The following is a 13,436-nucleotide window of genomic DNA, read 5'->3' on the forward strand; positions in this document are numbered from 1 at the left end:
CTCAGATCTTCACTGGTCTTTATGGAATACTTGTATATGTGTTTCAGATTGCAGGAGGTGACAATAGCTGGTCCTGTGTTGGTGAAAATGTGTTGGATGTTCTCTTAGAGATGGAAAGGGAGAGAGAAAAGAAGGAAAAGGTAGTTAATGAAATGCTTTTCTTTCTTCTCAATTTCATATAAGAGTGAGAGAAACCCAGTGACCAAAATATTATTTTCATCACTACTGAGAGTCAATATTGTTATCTGCAGCTCTACTGGGACCTCCAGCTGCAAAATGCTGGAAATCTCAACACTCTGCATGCGGTGGACGAGCCTTTCCTCATTGATCCTCACGCGATGAATCGCCTGCACCAAAGCACAGACCTAAACGCTTTCAAACAAGCTCGCAGCCGACCAGATTCAGGGTCTGTACAGTCATGCACATTTGATGCAGACACCTCACAGGTATTTGCTTGCAGTGTGACAGATTTTCTTGTGTGGAAGCAGTTGCTCTCTCCATCTTTATTGCATTTACTTTCGACGCACAGAGGGAGGGACTGGTGGGGAAGAAAGAGCTGTATAGGAGTGTGAGGGCTTTGAGGAGGCTGAAGAAGGCAGCCAGGCAGTGCTGGGCCAGGTGAGCATATCAAGATTAAAAAAGTGCTGCAATACCATTCAAAGTAAAGTAAAAACTTCCTTACTTAAGTTTACACATGCACATATATATATATATATATATATATATATATATACTGTATATATGTTTCTATGCTATACTTTGTCTCTAGTTATCTTGCAGATTGAGGCTGTACATGCAAAACATACAGTAAGAAAAGCTCCACATTGCCACAATTAAACAGTATAAACACTTATTATATTGCCCACTAAATTAGTACTTTTTTCTCAACTGAAAATGTAGGACATTAGCACATGTAGAAATAAAATCACTGAGTCAGTAAACTGCAGTGGATCCACCTCAGGTTTGCTAACATCAGCCGACATAAGACACTGGTTATAAAAGACAAAGTAAGGCAGTAGCAAAAAAGTAAATTGATTTGTGCAATGATGCATTTTATTGCAAATGAATTCAATTTTTAATTTCTTAGGGGATGGACGTGTTATTTCCTATCTCAACAGTCACATAGCATTAGCTGCAGTATTGTTCCTTTTATGTCAAGTATACAATTTGATTTTTTACCAATAGAATCAATTAATAACTTTATGTAAAGTCATCCCTTTACAATGAAGTTCTTGTTTATTATAATTTTGATGCTGATGTGTGTTTGTGTTTATCCTCTTAGATTGGCAACAGAGGGTGTGCAAAGTTTGTTATCGCCCTCTGCCTGGCAGGGCCAATGCCCAGGGGTTAGAGGTCAGGCCTGGGGCTGTGTCACCCTGTCAAACATCCTCCTCTTGGTGGAAGTGAAGTATGATGTAGTGACCCACTTGCTCTACACAGAAATGCTCCAGGAGCACCACAGTAAGGAAAAGTTTCTCGGAACCGTCGTCACAATATAACACAGAAAATGGTCACAGAACTCCAAATACAGTTTACTCAGCATCACAGAAACTGGTCCAGATGCTTCACATTCCTGTTTTTTTTTTTTTTTTTTTGTGATACCACAGCTCTGAGTATCTGGGAGACCATGCTGCCATGGCAACAACGCAAGGAAGAGGAGGGGCTGGAGGATCTTGCAGAGGTGGCTTTGGAGTCAGGTGACATGCTCCGTTTGGCTGAGCTGCCCGGGGCATTCAGGATATACAGGTAACACACATGCACTTTAGTTATTATTGTAAATTTAAGATGAAATGAAAACTAAATATAATGAAATGTCTTGAATTGAAAAGAAACCAACCAAACAATGGCTACAACAATACAACGATATGTCTTGGTTCCAAAACTAACAAGTAAAAATACAGTGTGCCCCGCCTGCCATTTTTCCTTAATAAACATCAAACAAAAGCATCATAATGACAATGATTCTCCTGCAGGGCCAGCCCGGGAGTGTCTTTCAGAAGCCAGCCTGAATCCAGGGAAGAGTCCTGGTCTGCCGTTTCGCTGCTGTGCGAGATACACACATTTCGTCAACAAGAAAGGGAGACCTTAACAGTCCTTAGTGAGGGGTAAATACTTTCTGAAACACAGCAGGTGCAGATCACACACATTTCAAACTGTTAGAGGAAAGCCACTGGTAGGTCTACACAGCAAGAAAATCAAAATAATCTTATTGACTTACTGTATGTTCTTGCTCAGCTTGTGCTCAAAGCAACTAATGCAAGGAATTGTTTGCTAACACATTTTAATTCCAGCCTGGCCACACATGGATTTACAGTATATTCGGCTCTCACCGGGTCTGGAACGAGCTGATTCATTCATCTTTTGCCTTCCAGGCTTGACAGGGAAAGCCTGACACTGCTGTGTCTACACATCAGGTTGGCAACTCTCCGAGCTCAGAGAGAAAAGATGTCCTACGGCGCTCTTCTGGCAGCTCGGCAGTCCTGGGAGACATGGTGAGCCAACAGGCACTCATAGTGAAAACAGTGAAAACAGGAGTTCAACGCTGGAAATGAAAATTGCTTCTTGGTCTTGCTTTAAGCTCTTTGCACACTCAGTTTCAGCTGCATGCTGTGTGTCCCTCCTGTATCTGCTCAGGCCACATGTTAAGAGTCCATGCAGAGCAGAGCAGGCAGCCCTGTGGCTACATGGCGAAGAGGAGGAGCAAAAGAAAGACTTCATCTCACTGTCACCACAGCAGGTATTGTAAATCTGCTTATGGGCCACTTACTCTGAAATATGGGCAGTGCACGCTAAAAGGAAAACACTACAGCAGTTTTATCAGCAGCAGAGCACAGACTTTGGCTCTGTCATTACAGGCAGTGCTGCAGTTGCTGGTGCTGACTCAGGAGCAGGAGAGGAAGCACCTGGTCGAGCTGGTACGTGGGGTCTCTCTAGAGGATTTGCAAGAACCAGGTTGCAGAGTGGCCCCAAAAGAAGGTAAATCAATATATTTCTCTGCTGTGTGTTTGTTGCTCCTTTCATTCTTATGTCTCATCTTTCTTGTTTCCTGTTTCCTATGCAGATAGTCATAAACAGGGTGCTTTAAGAAATGGCTGTATAAAAAGGCTGAGACAAATCCATGCCGGCCTGCAGACACACAATGAGACTCAGACCCCCTTAAAGCAAACAGACCCCCAGCCACAACACCAGCTCCAAATGCAGGCCCACGTGAGCAGTAAACCAGCAATGTGGTCCCAACACCAACTGGAGGATTGTTCCCTGCTCCTCTTGACCCATCTGATGGAGCTCCAGGAGGTCCAAGCTTCTGCAGTCCTCCCAGCACTGATGGACAAGGTGAGTGAAGACAACCAGAGCATCCAATCCAAAGATTCCACTATAGCACATGCTCTTTTTTTGTTTCTGTTAAGAGTGTGCAGCCTGTCCAAGCTCTGCGAGAGCAGTATGAATCTGAACTTCAAGCACAGCGCTACACCAACCCACTCCAACTCCTAATGTCAGACGCCCCTCTTACTTCAGGCTCTATACTCACTTCTTGTCCAAACATCACCGAAAATAGCAGCAATGAGCAAATTGCAGCTCAGTCCTGCAGCAGTGGACCAGTCGATGCTGAAAACAGCAGTGGTGGGCCAGCTGAAGCTCTGACGGTCCATTCAATCAGAAGTGATAGTCGAGGACTGAATGGAGATCAAGCTGCAGAAGGGACTGACAAACAGGACGTCTGTACAGGTACTGCAAACACACACATTCATCAATTACCATACTCCCACAGCTACAGTTACAATACTTTGCATTACCCAGGTTGTGGAGCTGCCATGGAGGACCTGCCATACTTGGAGATCTTGTGTGTCTCAGATGCGACATGCAATGCTCATCAGAGTCTCGCTGCAGATGGGGGAGCCCAGGTAGAAGAAGAGAACAGTGCAACAAAGAGCCCCCGGAGCTATGAGAAACAGGGCTCACTGATCACCCTTGCTTGGAGCAAACCACCAGGGGAGGACACTGACTATGAGGCAGAGACTGCAGGACAGAGCCAGGATGTTGAGAGCAGTTTGAAGACCCAAGTCCAGCCAAGAGACATAAACAGCACAGCTGAAGACATGCAGAGTGCGGAGACTTTTGAAGAGAGGGACAGAGAAGATCTGAAACGCACTCTGTTTCAGTCTGATCCCACAGGTGATCCTGATGCACAGTCTGCAGACCAGCACTGCAGCACAGTCAGACAGGTACTCTGCAAGTGTAAAGCAGATCATAGAATATTGCATTACTCTTTCATGCATCTGATTTTTTTCCGTTTATATTCTCATTAGTTGACATTTGAAGAGAGAGCAACAGCTGATCGGCCAGAGCAGGGAGAAGCTGTATCTGAATGTGATTGCCCAACACGTGCTTTGGTAGCAGAGAGCCTGCAGGCTGTACAGCCACATCTCTTGGTTGACCCTCCAGAGACCAAGAAGCATGCTGGTGACCTCTGCTGTGGACTGACCAACGAGACAGCAAATGTGGAGAGAGAAGAGGTTGAGGTGGGAATGTGTCCCACTGCGACAGAGTCAGAGCTATCGGATCTGAGAGGGCCTGAACCCGCTCATGCTGAGTGTCTGAAGTATGATCCACAAGCCACGGTAAGTCTGCCGTGATGTATTGCACAACCAGTGCTCATGATTTCATTATTCACTTATTTTGAGGCAGCCCCAATCTGCTGTTTCCTGTTGTAAAGGTTGACTGTAGCCCTGCAGAGAGGGAATCCGCACTGCTGGAGAGAGAGCGAGCCAAGGAACCAGTTTCAGCAATGGAGAGAGAAAGGACAATGCGCAACCTGGTGGATATGCAAAGGAAGGTCGAACAGAGGCAGCAGAGAGACAGAGAAAGACAACTGCTAAGGGTGAGAGAAAGGTGTAGAAGAAGATTAGGGAATTTCTGTGCACAACTTCATCTATCACAGTAAGGTGAATAGAGGGCTGCTGAAAGAGCTTTCTGGGCATTGTGATCTTCAGGGAGAGGTCACTCTGTTTGTCTTTCAGGTTCAGGAGCGTCTGTCGATCATCCAGAACAGAAAGGCGGAGGAAGACCTGCTTGGCCTGAAACACACAGACAGGCTCAGGCACCTCACACAAGACCTACCACAGGTAAAAATACTGGAAATTGAAGGAATCAGTCTGCATACTGTGATTTTTTATTATCAACATTATTACTGTGTTTTAGGAGGATAAGAACCAGCAGAAGACAGTTGTCAGAGAGCGACTGGAGCAGCTGAGAAGAGAGCGATCTTATGTCATGCAGTCCAAACGAGACAGGTAAGGCACACCCTTTCAAATAAGACAGAAAACGCTAAATTACTGTTGACCACCATCACCTCTATTCCATTTTCTGGTCTATTTGTCGATTAGTATTTTCTAATTTTAATTAGAAATTAGAATTTAATTGATTTTAATCAGGTTTTTGATATTCTAATGCTTTTCCTTGTCTATGTAAAGCACTTGTCTGTGATTGAAATGTGCAGTATAAATAAAGCTTGCCTTGCCTTTTCTAATCCTTTAGGAATACTGCAGGATTTAAGGAACTCCTGGGTCCTGTAGCTCTCCACAGCAGAGAAACAGATGACGGAGCAGACTGAGAGACTACAGCTCCCTAAATTCTGGTCTTCTTAAAAAAGGAATTTTAAGTACGTGACATATTCTTCATAATGGTTGTCAACATTGTCCAACATGTGACTTCCAATCACAAAATACAACGTGATGCCTGTGTGCCTTTCTACTGATTTAAAAATGTTTAAAATGTTTCCCGTAATCTCACCACACATAAAGCTCACTCTTGAGAATGCAGGTTGTGCATATGAAATAAAACAGATTTCAAACGTGCATTGACTGTGTATTATACAGTTTAATTATCATCTTGACAAACATAAGCATCAACAGTAACGTCATTTATCAATGACCCCCTTCAGTTGTGTACACATTATCCCCCTCTGGCTAAATTACATACACAATGAGTCACAGAGGTGCATGTTAACAGTCTACAGAGGTTCCATTTAACTCGCCTTCAAGTGAACGCAACATTTATATCGCCACTGTTGGCCATTACTCACTTGTATATGAAATAACATGACTAAACGGACACTGCTGTAGACTCTGAATGCACCTATGGACTGGGGCTGTATTTATTTACAGGTCTATGGGAATGGAAATATTGTAACATGTCAAAGGATTTGGCTAACAACTCTACGATCAGGAGATATGTATAATACAGAGGGGTGGTGCGGGCCCAGTGGTTTTCCTGTGAGAGAGGATGATCTCTCTGTCCTGGTGAGAGGAGGGAAAATGTCTACGTGGGAGAGATTCTCAACAAATAAACATTCTGCTTTTTCCTCTTTAATTGACTCTATATAGTGTCCACTCACACTGCAGTCCAACACAAAGCAGGAACACCTATCATCCTAACAAGCCAGAACATTCCACAGCAGCTCACACACTGAGCCACTGCATCGCACACATACAACACAAGAGTGTCCTCATAATCAAATGAAGAGTACACAACTTAAGTTCTGTGGCTTTGAACGCACTAACATTCAAACCAATAAAGAGGCTAAATTTCTAAGCTAAGAAAACATGGTGCCTGGCTGACAGGTGCTATACTCAGGGCTTTGATATTTTAGAAATGTGACAGCTGGGGACTAAAGAGAACCAGTCCCCTTTTCAAAATACAACAGTTCACTTTAGGGGATGCAGTGGGTTAAACATGTGCGGCTCTCAGCAGGCTGTGCAGAGGACACACTTTTAGAGCTGCAATCAGGTCAGCTCTTATGATAGTAGGGCACTTTGATAGCAGTGACACACTGAAATTTAAAACAGGTGTGGGGTCAGATTTCTCTGTAGTGTCCGGACCCTGGATCTTCATGTGTGAGATCTTCAGCAAGAAAGCAGCATGCGCTTGTGTGTGATAGACTAAACTACACCTTATACAAGATAGTCAACAATATTTGCATTTTATACACTAGACTGGTGTTTCCCACAGTGAAAGGTAAAAGCCTAGGATGAAAACAGGGAGGTCCAAGTCAAGTTCAGTCAGTGAACCTCTGCGACTGAGACCACCTTCTTGCTGGAGGCTTTGATGAGCACTACTGTCCATAAACACAAAATGGTCATCACACATCCAGCATATCTCTGACTTATGGGCACCATGGAACTGAGGAGGGTTGATATATGTGTGTGTATGTCTTTTTGTATATCTCTTTTTCATGGGAGTCATGAAAGGAGAGAAATGTGCATGTATGTGCGTCAAGTCTTGAATGGTGTTAGCAATGGGACTCAAGGGATGTTCATGTAATTACGCGTTTAGGTGTGTGCATGTCTTTCTGTATGAGTCTTTCTATTGGTGTGCACACTGCACCCCTGGGCCATGATGGCCGCCTTCCTCATCAGAACTATCATTGTAGGCCTCTCTCCTGGCTCCACCCCCTGACCCTTGACTCCTGTCGAAATCTGTCAGGTCAACTTCCTCCGCATCTGCAGCAATCACAGGATTCTCAGCACGAGCAGGCAGCAAGCACTCAAGTTCCTGAAAGAAATTAATTGGCATGACAAAAAAAAAAAAAACATAATGAAATTCACAACCATTCAAGATTCATGGAATTAAAATTGTGCAAATCAGAATGATTAATGATCACGACTCACATTCAGTTTTTCAGCGCTAATCCAGTTGTTTTCAGGGAACTGGACATCAAACTTGACGTAAAGGTCTCCCTTCTCAAACGGGTTTCTGTACTGAGGCATTCCTTCTCCCTTCACCATTCGAATGCAGCCTGCCACACAAACACACATCAATTGAAAGCTGTAAAGTCGTGCAGGACCAAATAAGAATCTTATGATACAGTATGGGGCCTTGGCTTCTGTATGCACATAAGCCTTTCAATTTAGTAGCTGTGTACAATATATTGTCAGATAATCTAAGAGAATTATAAGGCATTTAAAATCTATGCATTAAATATGTATACCACCTTCATTTGGGGATGTTATGATGTTATGAACAACAATTTAAAATCTATTATTTGGGTTTTGTTTTATGTTTACACACTAGATAAGAAAACTAGTGATTCATTCCACTTCCTAAAGTTTTAACCATCATGAAAATGTATGTGTATGCCAAAAACATGGGGATAACAAAAAATTACAATTTTGAGAACAAACTATAGTTTGTGGTATATTAGAGCCACTTTTAATATTCACAAGGACTACTATAGATCTTTTTATAAACACTAAGAAGGCTTGTTAGCTGCAGAGAAGGTAAAAATAGCTGCTACATTGGCCATTTACCTGCAATTGGGCTCAAGGCTGATGTTTATTTCTCACTGTGCTTAGTTCTGCAAGCAACATTTCCATTATTCCATGTTTAAGTGGATCAGCCTGCAGTCCATTAGTGTCAGTGCAGATTGCCTTTCCAAAACATCAGGATTTTTTTTTTAGACTTTTAATCTATTGTCCCAAAACTAAAGGTTTGCTCCAGCACCCTTTAATCGCTGCAGTAAACAGGAAATGTAAGAGCTACCATCTTCTGTTCACATATCCATGTCATGAAATGAATGCCATGAAAGAGATGTCTTATGAAGACATGTTTACCTGGCTCAATGATCTTGCCAGGTGGGTATTTGACAAGCAACTGACGTCCATCAAGGTGTGTGACAGTCATCTGGAAGCCACACAGAGCCTCAACCAGGCCGATACGCTGGACCATGTGAAGGTCACTGCCATCACGGCGGAATTCCTGATTTAGATTGGGATCCCAAATTTGTTGTTTAGGTTCATTATAACATGTTTGTTAAGTAAATCCAGAAACTTCTCCTGAATGTAATCTTCTTGTCATGAAAATAAAGTAACGACAGCTAAACAGTCAATACCAGAAGTCACTTTTTTATACCTCATGTTCTTTCTCTTGCAGCACCAGGACTATATCTCCTGGTTCGACGCCTGGTGCTTGATCAGCTTCCCCAGAGAATGTGATCTTCTGTCCATGTCTCATGCCTTTGTCCACATGCACCTCCAGAAGCTTAGTCTCCTTACAAACCTTATGACCCTCACACTTTCTGCACCGGTCCTTCTCATTTATCACCTCACCTGCACAAGCACACATCCAGAGATTGGACAATTTCAGAATGCTGTTATGATCATTATTGTGTACTATCCATGTCTTCTAAAATAAGCACCAATGTGTGGATGTTTATGGACATATTACCCTCTCCATTGCAGTCTGTGCAGACTGACTGCATCTGTTGAACCATCCCAGGGGCCAGCTGTCTAATCATGATTCTCATACCTCGTCCTCTGCATGCCACACACTTCTGCACTGCTCCGGCTTTACCCCCCTGACTAAAAGACAAACAGTAAAGCATCACCATTGTTAACAGAAATATCTAACAAAATTCCTGTGATGACACACTATGTTAGGTCTGGGTTTTGAAACTATAGAAGAATACGCTGGGTAATTTTTAATGATTAAAATTAAACATTCAAACTCACCCATTGCAGGCACCACACAGCACATTCTTACTGAGCTGTAGTTTGGTGGTTTTGCCATTGTAGAGGTCTTCGAGAGAAACTCTGTGTGACAGAAGAGTTATGGGATGTTATGTGCAACAACACTTTAAACTTGAACCACCTACCAAGACACACAAACTGCATTTAAGTGGCACACTTACTTCAGAGGGTGTACCATGTCATCTCCTCTCCTCTTGCCTCCATTGCGTCCTCTGCCCTGTCCCATGAACCCAAACAGTCCTCCACCAAAAATGTGAGAGAAGATATCGTCCATGCCAGGCCCTCCACCTCCTCCCTCCCGTAGCCCCTGTTCTCCATAGCGATCATACAGCTCCTTCTTTTCTGGGTTTGTCAGAACCTCATACGCAAAACTGATCTCTTTAAACTGGAAAAAGAAAAAAAAGATCAGACAGCTTGACAATGAATATAAAAAAAACCAAACAGAACATGCCAGCATAAAGAGCCAACTCGTTTTTTGTGTTTGATGCCCCTCTTCTAAATGAAAAAGGAATGAAAAAAACACAGTCTAGTCTCTTTTGACACCTTGTTGCAGCATCTGAGACATGCAGTCACAGAGCCACGCAAATCAAAAACTGATGCACTTTCCTCTAGGGAAAAGCCGTTTCATGGTCTGTGTTCTGATCTGTACCTTCTTTTACTCATCAAAGAGTTGGGCTGTGTGACAATGACAAATTAAGTTGACATTATTTCTTGGTCCCAACTGTTGATCAACTGAGCTGCTGTTGTTGGTTGTGTTGCTAACCATGGTGTTGCTCTGTTTAGCATGACATGCTTTGGTGCACTATACCTTGTCTCCAGCATCAGGGTTCTTGTCAGGATGGTACTCTTTGGCCAGTTTGCGGTAGGCCTGCAATAAATAAAATATCAGCATAAACAAAGCCCTATGAGGGCCCAGGGATCAAGTGCAAATTGTGTTAAATACCTCTGAGGCCAAATGTATAAGTGCATTAACTGTCCTTACCAGCCTTACTAGCCAAAGGCTTGACTTGTAGGCATGCTGTCAAAAACATCAGGACACCAGGATACATTGCTGGCTTTGACATCTGAAGGCACTCGAATCCACGAATTTAACACAAAACGCAATTGATTTTGACATTTTAACAAATGTTTCGAAAATGAATCACGCTGTCGCTAATCGCTAACACCCAGCATGTTAAATTTGGTACACAAAACGACAGGCGACTGTTTTACATTAACGTTCAAGATCAGGTTAACCTAAGTGTATCGAGGTGTTTGAACACACAGATCATAAAGATGTGGTAAAATGTCTTCAGTCATGCTTCGTGAGGGCCGTAGGTTTGTCGATTATAAACAATTCGTAGCTGTCTAATGTTTGAATCGAGTTTGGAGTACACAGCGACGTGCATGTTGGCTAACAAATACGCTAAGTACACAGTAACGTTAGCTACACGATGGGTGAAATTAACATGAGCTAGTAACCGCCACACAAGTTTATTGTTAATCGTTAACTTAAAATAAATTACACGCTAGGTTTGGTATTACCAAACGATAGCGTTACATCAACGCCGTGATCACACGAGCATATTTCCATTCTTGGTATTTTTTAGCTAGGTGAGCTATTTGGCTAACCTAACGCTACTTGCGACGTTACTGCTCAACTTGGCGAAGGCTATTTGCTGGAATGTAGTTATCATCTGGTAACCGGCAAGCTATCACACTCGTGGTCACCAGTGTATTTCTTGGTTTTGGGGAAGGCTAACTCCACCCTGCTACTTTATATAGAGACGATGAAGATGACAATGATTACCAGTATTTCACCAACACCAATGAGCAACGTTAGCTTTAATTTTCTTTAAAAATGCCGTGCCACGAAGCACTGAACAGTAATCGATGTTAGCTCTCTAACCTTACTGGCTAGGTTAGCCAACTAGCAAGCTGCTACTGAGCATCTTAAGCTAGCGTTCAGCAAACGAGCTCACGTTGATTAGCTTCTTTCTAGGCCACATTTCACTGGTGATCCCTCTTTCTTCTATTATTATGTTCTTACTCTGGCAAATTTCCTTTTCGTTTCATATGGTACTTACCTTTTTTAGTTCATTTTCAGAGGCAGATGGTGAAACTCCGAGGATGTCGTATAGCTTCGTATCCACAACATTCGCCATGATGCTAACCGGCTATATAGAAAGACCTTCTGCGGAGGTTCAGCTGAGAGAGGAGCCGACGCAAGATTCACCGGCTGGGACTGTCCAGGGTTGCCAGATACTACTACGACAGACACAAACACCCTCCCGGAAACAGATACCAAAAAAGCAGAAACCATGTTATTCCAAAAACAGCTCCAGTGCTTATATATTTACAATGAATGCAACGTTATTTTATTACGTGTTGAACAAAAATGGCACGTTATGCACACCGGTTCCAATTCGGAACGTTTTATTATTATTGACATCAACGCTGTAACATTATGTTAAAATACCCACAAACGTGAGAGTACCTATAGAGGTTGAAATGACTGTAAATTTACTGTAAGACTTCCCAATGTATGCAGAAAACATACAATTATTAAAATTTGTCCATTGGCCACCAGGAATTGCATGCATATGTAGATAAGGTGGGATAGTATGTGAGAGGGTATTAGGAGCTGTCTTTAAAGTAGGATAAACACTAAAGTTCAAACTCCCTATGAGTGAGTGAGTGAATTAGGCTTTTTCAATATATCCTCCCATCAGTTTCCATATGGTGAAGGCCATCGTTTATCTGAGGTAGGTAAAACTGAAAAGCCACGCTACAGGGAAGCCTGAAAAAGGGTCTGAAGATGGCCTGGGGCATTTTTAGCATCAATGGAGATTTTCCTTTAAAAAAGTGTGTCCCAATTTTGGTTATATCTAGACTGTTAAGGTGTATCACATCGATAAGCATCTGGTTTAGTACTAAACTGCTTTAAGCTTTGCTAGTTAACTCCTATTTATGGTAGTGTTGGAAAGTAACTAATACCTTTTCTCAAGGACTTTGGCAGTAGGCAAGTTTTTTGCCTTAGCGTATCCGTATGGAGTAAATGATGATTTCATAATGTGATGGCTGTAGAATAATGACACATCTGCATTTAGATCGGTTCCCTGTAAGCCTCGCTTTCACTAAGCAATTTTGTTTGCCACCGGTGGCGATCTAGTCTCGCACAATTTCTATCTGCTTTCATGTCTCCATTATAGACTAAATGAATGAACTCACTTGTTTTCTCCTAATGTTTTCTTCTTTTTATTCTACAACATATATTTCACAGCTATAATTAGTAGTTCCTTTTCGTATTAAGATCTTACAAAATATATGATAAGTTTCTAAAATATCATGCATTATTTTGGATTAAACAACCCCCAAAGTATGTAAGTCACCAGGCGTCAATCACCAAGTGATTGGTAAGTTTCAACATTTTTTTGAGTTATCTTTTTTCAGTTTATTTAAAGCTTGTTGAGTTGCAAGCCTACATTTGTTCACGTTGCCAATAATTACATCAATATTTATAAGTATTGATCTTTATGTTGATAATATATTATATATTATATATATTATCAACATGAACATTCAGATGGTCCCTGAGCTTTTCGGCAAGGGTCTTATGAAATAGAACGACAGTCCCTAATCACTTGTCGCACTGTCAGGTGTCCATGGCCACTAAACCAGAGCAATTTGTTATAGTCAAATAATTTGGTTAAAATCAGCCATATATTTATTTTCTTTATCACAACGTGACAATTAAAGGTTGTACACCTTTTCCATGTAGTAGCAGGTTTTGTTGAGAGTTATCAATCTGAATATCACATTTTACTGCAGTACTTGATGCTATGTCACCCAGCTCCAAACGGAGGATGATAGTAAATACATTTTGAGTTGGTCTTATGTTTACACAGATGATGGACAGCTGAACTTTTGATT

The 13,436-nt window shown here is 42.1% G+C and overlaps 2 protein-coding genes across 2 annotated transcripts; one reads left to right on the forward strand and one right to left on the reverse strand.

Annotated features, from left to right (window-relative positions):
* Positions 1-4,517: 4,517 nt before the first annotated feature.
* On the forward strand, positions 4,518-5,611 carry LOC121607708. The gene is made up of 5 exons (XM_041938647.1): positions 4,518-4,619; positions 4,715-4,879; positions 5,019-5,123; positions 5,200-5,291; positions 5,536-5,611. Exons 1-5 carry the CDS (start codon positions 4,527-4,529, stop codon positions 5,609-5,611), a joined length of 531 nt encoding a protein of 176 aa, XP_041794581.1. The 5' UTR covers positions 4,518-4,526.
* A 252-nt stretch (positions 5,612-5,863) lies between these two features.
* Positions 5,864-11,737, reverse strand: dnaja2b (DnaJ heat shock protein family (Hsp40) member A2b). The gene is made up of 9 exons (XM_041938555.1): positions 11,591-11,737; positions 10,333-10,392; positions 9,686-9,909; positions 9,507-9,587; positions 9,223-9,356; positions 8,908-9,104; positions 8,610-8,754; positions 7,668-7,795; positions 5,864-7,551 (listed from the first exon to the last, which is right to left on the reverse strand). The coding sequence occupies exons 1-9, from the start codon at positions 11,666-11,668 to the stop codon at positions 7,363-7,365; spliced, it is 1,236 nt and encodes a 411-aa protein (XP_041794489.1). The 5' UTR covers positions 11,669-11,737; the 3' UTR covers positions 5,864-7,362.
* Between the last annotated feature and the right edge of the window lie 1,699 nt (positions 11,738-13,436).

This window comes from Chelmon rostratus, chromosome 6, assembly GCF_017976325.1.
Source record: "Chelmon rostratus isolate fCheRos1 chromosome 6, fCheRos1.pri, whole genome shotgun sequence".
NCBI lineage: Eukaryota > Metazoa > Chordata > Actinopteri > Chaetodontiformes > Chaetodontidae > Chelmon > Chelmon rostratus.